The sequence below is a fragment of the Archocentrus centrarchus genome, chromosome 16, assembly GCF_007364275.1.
Source record: "Archocentrus centrarchus isolate MPI-CPG fArcCen1 chromosome 16, fArcCen1, whole genome shotgun sequence".
NCBI lineage: Eukaryota > Metazoa > Chordata > Actinopteri > Cichliformes > Cichlidae > Archocentrus > Archocentrus centrarchus.
The window spans coordinates 7,439,871-7,449,418 of NC_044361.1; the positions used below are offsets into that span (position 1 = coordinate 7,439,871).

At 37.1% G+C, this 9,548-nt stretch overlaps 1 protein-coding gene across 1 annotated transcript in view; it reads left to right on the top strand.

Moving 5' to 3' along the window:
- LOC115793968 (uncharacterized) overlaps positions 1 to 6,330 on the top strand; it is a 20,156-nt gene extending 13,826 nt beyond the window's left edge. The window contains 12 exon segments of the mRNA XM_030749191.1: positions 3,881 to 3,958; positions 3,960 to 4,207; positions 4,210 to 4,263; positions 4,525 to 4,587; positions 4,590 to 4,671; positions 4,673 to 4,815; positions 4,818 to 4,832; positions 4,958 to 5,170; positions 5,173 to 5,211; positions 5,296 to 5,568; positions 6,044 to 6,137; positions 6,228 to 6,330. Of these exon segments, the coding sequence (XP_030605051.1) occupies positions 3,881 to 3,958; positions 3,960 to 4,207; positions 4,210 to 4,263; positions 4,525 to 4,587; positions 4,590 to 4,671; positions 4,673 to 4,815; positions 4,818 to 4,832; positions 4,958 to 5,170; positions 5,173 to 5,211; positions 5,296 to 5,568; positions 6,044 to 6,137; positions 6,228 to 6,330 (1,405 nt within the window).
- Positions 6,331 to 9,548: the final 3,218 nt, after the last annotated feature.

Below are 9,548 nucleotides of genomic sequence, written 5' to 3' on the forward strand. Positions count from 1 at the left end.
GTTACACAGGAGGAATAGTTAGTTTAAATGAATCACACCCCCGAGTCACAGTAACTGTCAGAATGCTCGAAGCACCGGTCGAGGAGGAGGATTAGCAGCAATCTTCAATTCCAGCTTATTAATTAATCAAGACCCAGACAAGTTTTCATTCTTTTGAAAGCCTGACTCTTAGTCTTGTCCATCCTAATTGGGAAACTCAAAAACCTGTTTTATTTGTTATTATCTATCGTCCACCTGGTCCTTACTCAGAGTTTCTGTCTGATTTCTAAGACTTTTTATCTAATTTAGTGCTCAGTTCAGATAAAATCATTATAGTGGGTGATTTTAACATCCATGTAGATGCTGAAAATGACAGCCTGAACACTGCATTTAATCTATTGTTAGATTCAATTGGCTTCTCTCAAAATGTAAAGGAGCCCACCCACCACTTTAATCATACTCTGGATCTTGTCCTGACATATGGCATAGAAACTGAAGACTTAACAGTATTCTCTGAAAGCCCCCTCCTGTCTGATCCTTTCTTAGTAACATTTACATTTACTTTAATGAATTACACAGCAGTGGGGAATAAGTTTTATTACAGTAGAAGTCTTTCTGAAAGTGCTGTAACTAAGTTTAAGGATCTAATTCCTTCATTGTTATGCTCTTCAGTGCCATGTGCCAACACAGTGCAGAGCAGCTACCTAAACTCTGCTCCCAGTGAGGTCGATTATCTTGTCAATAGTTTTACGTCCTCACTGCGTACGACTTTGGATACTGTGGCTCCTCTGAAAAGTAAAGCCTCAAATCAGAAGTGCCTGACTCCGTGGTATAATTCACAAATGCACAGCTTAAAGCAGATAACCCGAAGGCTGGAGAGGGAATGGCATCTCACTAAATTAGAAGATGCTCATTTAGCCTGGAAAAAGAGTGTGTTGCTCTATAAAAATGCCCTCGTAAAGCTAGGACATCTTACTACTCATCATTAATTGAAGAAAATAAGAACAACCCCAGGTTTCTTTTCAGCATTGTAGCCAGGCTGACAAAGAGTCAGAGCTCTGTAGAGCCGAGTATTCCTTTCACGTTAACTAGTAGTGACTTCATGGATTTCTTTACAAATAAAATTTTAGACATTAGAGAAAAAAATTATTCATAACCATCTCAAAGATTTATCTTCATGTTCGGCTGCTTTCAGCACTGCTGGTATTTGTTTAGACTCTTTGGCTCCAGTTGATCTTTCAGAGTTAACTTCAATAGTTACTTCCTCCAAACCAGCAACATGTTTATTAGATCCCATTCCTACTAGACTGTTCAAAGAAGTCTTTCCAATTATTGATGCTTCTATCTTAAAAATTATCAATCTGTCTTTATTAGTTGGCTATGTACCACAGGCCTTCAAGGTGGCTGTAATTAAACCTCTGCTTAAAAGCCATCACTGACCCAGCTGTCTTAGCCAATTATAGGCCAATCTCCAACCTTCCTTTTCTCTCAAAGATTCTTGAAAGAGTAGTTGTAAAACAGCTAACTGATCATCTGCAGAGGAACGGTTTATTTGAAGAGTTTCAGTCAGGTTTCAGAATTCATCACAGTACAGAAACAGCATTAGTGAAGGTTACAAATGATCTTCTTACAGCCTCTGACAGTGGACTCATCTCTGTTCTTGTCCTGTTGGACCTCAGTGCAGCTTTGATACTGTTGACCATAACATTTTATTACAGAGATTAGAGCTTGCTATAGGTATTAAAGGTACTGCACTGCAGTGGTTTGAATCATTTATCTCATAGACTCAAATTTGTTCATGTAAATGGGGAGTCTTCTTCACACACTAAGGTTAATTATGGAGTTCCACAGGTTCTGTGCTAGGACCAATTTTATTATATTATACATGCTTCCCTTAGGCAGTATTATTAGAAAGCATTGCATCATCAGTTTTCATTGTTATGCAGATGATACTCAGCTTTACCTATCAATGAAGCCAGATGATGCACATCAATTAGTTAAACTGCAGGAATGTCTTAAAGACATTAAGGCCTGGATGACCTCTAATTTCCTGCTTCTAAATTCAGATAAAACTGAAATTCTTGTTCTCGGCCCCACAAATCTTAGAAACATGGTGTCTAACCAGATACTTACTCTGGATGGCATTACTTTGGCCTCCAGTAACACTGTGAGAAATCTTGGAGTCATTTTTGACCAGGATATGTCCTTCAATGCACAAAATAAACAAATATGTAGGACCGCTTTTTGCATTTGCACAATGTTTTTAAAATTAGAAACATCCTTTCTCAGAGTGATGCTGAAAAGCTAATTCATGCATTTATTACTTCTAGGGTGGACTATTGTAATTCGTTATTATCAGGCTGTCCTAAAAGCTCCCTGAAAAGTCTTCAGCTGATCCAAAATGCTGCAGCTAGAGTACTGACAGGGACTAGAAAGAGAGAGCATATTTCTCCTATATTGGCTTCTCTGCATTGGCTCCCTGTTAAATCTAGAATAGAATTTAAAATCCTTCTCCTCACATACAAGGTCTTGAATAATCAGGCACCATCTTATCTCAAAGACCTCATAGTACCATATCACCCCAACAGAGCATTTTGCTCTCAGACTTCTGGCTTACTTGTGGTTCCCAGGATACTTAAGAGTAGAATGGGAGGCAGAGCCTTCAGCTTTCAGGTGCCTCTTCTGTGGAACCAGCTTCCAGCTTGGATTCGGGAGACAGACACCCTCTCTATTTTTAAGATTAGGCTTAAAACTTTCCTTTTTGATCAAACTTATAGTTAGGGCTGGATCAGGTGACACTGAACCCTCCCTTAGTTATGCTGCTATAGGCCTAGGCTGCTGGGGGGTTCCCACAATAGACTGTTTCTTTTCATTCACCTTATTTACTTTGTTTATACTCCACTCTGCATTTAATCATTAATTCTTATTAATCTCTGGCCCAACCGGTCGCGGCAGATGACTGCCCCTCCCTGAGCCTGGTTCTGCTGGAGGTTTCTTCCTGTTAAAAGGGAGTTTTTCATTCCCACTGTCGCCAAGTGCTGCTCCTAGGGGGTCGTTTTTGACTGTTGGGTTTTCTCTGTATTATTGTAGGGTCTTTACCCGAAATACAAAGCGCCTTGAGGCGACAGTTTGTTCTGATTTGGCGCTATATAAATAAAATTGAATTGAATTGAATTCATCAGATATTATAGATGACTTAATGCTGTCCTCTTTATTTGTTGTGCTATGGTTACACTGTAAGGATTATTTTTGTTCATTAATTATGTTTCAGGAACAAAGATTTTTACCACAAAAAGCTTGGGGTAGTCGTGTACTCACAGTTGTTGTCACATCACAATGACTAAAAAAGTGAACATGCGACATCTTTAACTTGTGTGATTTCTTTGTTTTCATTTTAGTTTTAATTTCTGCATGTTTACTGTGTCTCCTGGATTAGTTATTCTGTGGAGTAAGAGCCTGAAAGTGTTGAGCACCGAACATCGAGGATGTTTGTTCTCATCTGGGCAGCTCTGCTTTTCTCTGTGAGAGGCAGTAATGCTGGCACAGGTTTGGATCTCCTCCTTTGTAATTCAGTAATTCTGCCGATATGATTTTTTTTCTTTTATACATTAATATATGAAACATGATAAACATTTATTCTCACCCAGAATTTATCCTAATTTAGTCTTCTTACTGTCATCTGTTGATTTTTGTGTCATTTTAAAAAGATCTTCTGTTAACCACACATATGTTAGACTAAGAAATGTGTGAAATTCTGCTTGTTGTGTCGACTACAGCATTTAAAAGCAGTTTATGTAAAACACCATTAGTCTGTATCTTTAATTAGATATCATGTTTACTGCTGTATACTAAATATTCTTTGTTACTGTCTTTATCTTCTTTGCACTAACAGGTTCCTCAGTCTCAGAACTGTAAAGAGAAACTGTGTTACTCTCAGTGAGCAAGAACTAAGAGCAGAGGCTGGACTCTGTGTTGTGATCGTGCTCTTTCAGGACTGCTGCTGCTTTTACCCCCAAACATATAGTTTGGTTCAAATGTGAAGCATCTACTGAAAGATGTGGTGATGCTGACATATTTCACAGCAACAAAAACACAAAGAAAAAGCCTCAGGCTGGATTTGAAGGACGAGTGTCACTTTTGGAGCCTGATGTGAGTCAGAACAACTGCAGCATCATCATTAATGATCTCAAACAGTCTGATTCTGGATCATATCAGCTCAGAGTTATTGGTGAGAACGAAAGAGTGGATTCACATTCATTACAAAAGCAGCTGTCTCTGTTACAGGTATGGAAAGCTTTTTAAAGAACAAATATGTAGAAAAATAGATATTCACTCTTGTACAACAACATACTTTATTTATAGAATGCCTTTTATTGTCATTATACAGGATGTACAATGATCTTAATGAAGTATTAATAACTTGGGGAATTTGTTGACCTCTGTGGTCAGCTGGTAGGAACTGCAGCAGTTCTTACTAACAGCCCAGAAAATATCCTCTTATTTGAGCTTGGATTTAATTCCTCTAATGCCCAGCATTTCCATTAGGTCTTCAGAAGCCCACAGTAACGATTCCCACACTGACAGAGGGACAGCAGGCCACACTGACCTGCATGCTCCTGGTCTCTGCTCTGGATCTGTTCCTGAAATCACCTGGACATGGAGAGGAGCAGGAGGGACTCACATTACAGAGAATCATTGCTTTCAAGACTGAGAGTGTGACAGCTTTCACACAGAGACACACCTCAACTTTGACCTTTAATGCGTCAGCTGAACATCACAACTCTGAAATCACCTGTAAAATCGGCTTCACAGGTGAAACAACTACAGAAGAGACTTCAGTTTGAGAGTGAACTGTGAGTAAAGTCTTAAATTTTGTTTCAGAAATCTATTTAATTTTAAAGCATCAACTTTAGTCTTGCAAGAAAGTTAGAAAGTCAAGAAAACTACACTGTTGTGTAATTTATATTTTGTCTCATAGATGTGAAGGAAGTTAAAATCACTGGTGTTACACGTGTGAGGGAGGGCGAGGCTCTGAATCTGACCTGCAGTGTTGAAAGTTTCCCTCCATCTCTGATTATGTGGAAACATCATAGTTCCAACACAGCCCACAGTGACACTGGATCATCTACACTTGTCATCAGTAATGTGACAGCAGAACACTCTGGACAGTACATCTGTACAGCAAAACATCTGACACAACTGTGACTTCATATGTTGAAGTGATTGTGACTTGTAAGTAGACAGCACTGATCTTGAAACTGAAATTCATATTTACACTACAAATATGCATGATTACATATGAATCTGTGTTTACAGGGTTTTCAAAGATCCTCGATGGCTCTGGATGTGTGCGTCAGTCAGAGGTTTTGTCCTGTGTGTGTATCAGTGAAGGGTTTCCTTTACCTACCATTAACTGGCCGCTCCTGAAGAACCACACTGAGTACTCTGTCATTACCACTGTGACAAACCACACAGTCAGCAGCACTGTCAGTCTGAGTGTAAAAAACCATGGCAACAGCACTGTTGAATGTGTCAGCAACAATGGAAATGGAGAAGAAAGAGAAAACCTGATCCAGAAAAACCTGTCTGGTATGTGTTCTCCAACTAAACAGTTTTCATCACTGCTTTTCATTTTTGACTACTGCATTTTTTAATGCAACTTCTGTAATTAGATAGTAGTTCAGTTTTGCAATACTGTATATAATAAAAGCAACATGCACATTCATCATTCAAAAATTAAAAAAACATTCAAAAAAGCCTTTTATAAAAACAGAGTAAAAGTTATTTTATTATATGCCTTAGTTTAGGTTCTTTGTACACCGTATTTTATTTTACATTACTTTATTTGCAATTATTTATTTTTGCATTTAAGAAACTGTTTTCTTCAAAATATGTTAATATGGCATGTAAACACAATAAAGTATTTCTCAGCCAATTACTTGATTAGTCAATGGAACAGTCGATAGAATACTCTATTACGGTAATATAATATTTAATAACTATATTATAGTACATGAAATTTTCCTCTTCTTTCTTCCTAAACATCAGTAATTTTGATTTGCAGGTAATTTTAGTGTAAACGGAGCAGTTCTCTTACCCATTGCTGTTGTATCGATCCTTGTGAATGTGATCTTTATAATCTACTTTGCATTCCTTTGGTGAGTTATTAAACCTACACTTTATGTTTAAAGGCTCTGTAGACACACTGGATACTTTTTAAGACTCAGTCTTCTTTTTTTCTCACACAGGAACTCAAGAAAAAAGCTTCAACCAGAGGACAAAGACAGTACATACATGTCCCTGCAGAAAACCCACAGATCATCAGAATATGATGTTATTTGCAGCCGCTGAAATAGCAAGTGTCACAGAGTGAAGATAATACTTAAACATGTTGTCCTTTAATGACAATCAGTGATCTGCCTGATCTTATTTCAACATGTGTAAGATTTTATTTATAATTACATTTAAATGTTTAAGCATGTGTACAATCTTATTTTACAACATTTAACTGATATTATTTTGCTTTCCACACAACACCTTAAACCCCAACTGCACCATCTCCTCCTCCACCTTCACACCTGACAGATTTTGCAGTATAATCATGATCAGCTGTTGTAGCTGGAACAGATTTTTATCCCAATTTGGAGATTTGAAAAAAGTTGAATCAAATAAAATTAAATCATTTTTAAAAATTGATTTTAGTAATGTTTTATCATGAAATTGTGGAAAAGTGGAAAATAAAACTACAGTTCACAGATGTTTTTCACTATTTCTTTTTGAAATATGATATTTGATTCTTGAGAAATTCCCTTTCCTCGTTACACAAAGTTTTGTGGTCTTGCCCTTTTTATTGTTTAGTGTGTGAATAATTTATTCAGTAATTATTATACAAGTTGTTTGTGGCTGCATTTACATTAACCTTATTTATGTGATTGAAGTCAAATAAATGGTTAATATCTGTCTCTTAAAATCTTCATAAAACAGTGATATAATAAATGGTGACTAAATATTCTGTCAAAGTCAGTTTCTTGCTTTACTCAAATGAGCAAAACAGCGCCTCCCTCTGTGTGGTGACCAAGGGTATTGCACTGCTGCACAGGGTGTTCAGTTAAGTTTGCTGAATTTGATATCCGTCACTTCATGAGAACTGGTTAGTATTCAGGAGGGGAAAATGTTGACGGAAATAAAAACACTACAGCAGCACGGTGGCGCAGTGGTTAGCACAGTTAGAGTAACATCTGGAATGTCTGGGTTCGATTCCACCTTGGCCCAGGCCCCTCCCTCTCTCTGTGCTCAGTTTGCATGTTCTCCCCGTGCTTGCGTGGGTTTCCTTCGGGTACTCCGGTTTCCTCCCACATTCCAAAGACATGCACTTACTAGGGTTAGGTTAACTGGCTACACTAAATTGTCCATAGGTGTGAATGTGAAAGGTTGTTTGTCTCTCTGTGTTGGCCCTGCGACAGGCTGGTGACCTGGGTGTACCCTGCCTCTTGTCCATGACAGCTGGGATAGGGTCCAGCCCCTCCGCGACCCTGAACAGGATGAGCGGAAGCGAATGGATGGATGGATAAAAACACTATACTTAAAAAAAAAAAAAAAGCAATACATGGAGTTAGTTGATTAAGCAGGTTAAATAATAATATAATGGAGTCACAATATTGACCAAATTTGATCATATAACAGTCCTTCATGATGGCAGCTGACACTGTGACAATCGTGCTGCCATTGTAAGAGACTTTTCTCATACAGGTATAAGAAAAAACAGTAAATGTTTGCATAATGTTTTCAGTGTTTTCACACTTTGTGCCTTTCGGCAGAGAGCAGTTAGTCGGGCATTAGTCAGAATTTTTTATATGTGAAAACTGCAAGCAAACTCTCAGTTTGGCTTTTATAAGGGGGCTGTATAAAAACAGTTTATCTTTAGCATAATTTGCTGATTTGCTAATTGTTGATAGTTTTGTAGTTTATTAAATATTCAGATTCTTAAATAAACACCACTGTGAACATGTTCAGTTCCCTATTCAAGTGACACTTGAACAGAGAACTATCTATTGAATAGAGAACTAACTATATCCTACCTAATTGTTTTGTGTGTGTATCTAATGTGAACTTTGTGTTACAATCATGTTTTCAATCTGCAATATGATGCTTGAATCAGCAAAGTATCAAAATAGTGGCGTTAATGCAAAACAAACAAAAAAAAGCAAAACAAAAAGTTGATTGAATAGGATCAATCAATTGAATATTTTATCCATTACACCACTTTGCTGTTCTGTGTGTGCAATTGTGTGTTCCTGCATGGAACCATTAGCTGTTTTGGAGCCCGGCTTTTTCACTACAGTTTATTTGCTCTCTCTCGCCTTCTCTCCCTCTCACACATACATATATGTAGCTATAATTTGCACCTCAAGTAGCCTACAAACATGTTTCCACATATACAGAGAGTAAAGCGTTGCCTTATAGGGTGTTAAAATAAGATCACACAACAACAGTGTTGTTACTGCAGAATGTAAATAGATTAAAAAAAGAGAAGTCCAAATATGTATAAATGTTTGTAGCTGAAATGGGGAGATGCTGAGAATTAATGTATTTAATCTGTCTCAATTATTTTTTTAAAAATGTGACTGTTTACTATTTTAATCAGTTTTGGGGTTGTTTCTCAAAGAAGTACTGTAATGTATTACACATTACTCATTACTTTTCATAAAAGTAATGCAGTATGTTAGGTACTGACTGTCTTGATCCTTTTTGACCCAGCGTTTTGTGTTTTGGGCTTTTGAACTCTTTCGATTTTCAACCCATTTCTTTTGCTTTTTAACTTCAATGGTCTTCTAATTGTAAATTCCTGCAGGCCACAGTTTCCATTAAAGGGTGTGTGTTTGGAGACATAATTAGTTAAATCATTCAGTTCAGCTCCTTGTTTTATATGAATATTGTCCCGTTGTCCACTACAGTGGACATGCTGAAAAATTTAATTAACAATACATTTTAAAAAGTCTAAATTGTGAGATTTTTCTTTGACACTCAAAGGATGTAGGAAATTAGAAAGAAAAATAAATTTGATGACACTTATTTTTCTTGGGTCCCAGGAGGATAGGATTAGAAGATAGATATTGCCCCCTGGTGCCCATTAAAAAGAATGCAGATTTAAGGGACTCCCATGTTGGCTTACGGTCTGGTAATTGTAAATTTCTGCAAGCCACAGTCTCCATTAAAGGTGTGCGTTTGCAGGGCACAAATAGAGAGAGAAGAGGAAGAGAAACTTCAGTTTAAAAAGTCAGCAGAGATCAGTACGGAGAGAAGAATGAAGACAAGCAAGACAAAACAGGTGCAACAAACGTTTATTATGTCTCAAAGTATCTTTTTAAAAACAAAAATCTAAATTTAAAGGCTTTTTCACTGTTATAGAAGTGTTGAGGAAATTAAGAGGCCATTATACAGACATCAGATATTATAGATGACTTAATGCTGTCCTCTTTATTTGTTTTGCTATGGTTACACTGTAAGGATTATTTTTGTTCATTAATTATTGTTTCAGGAAAAAAGATTTTTACCACAAAAAGCTTTGG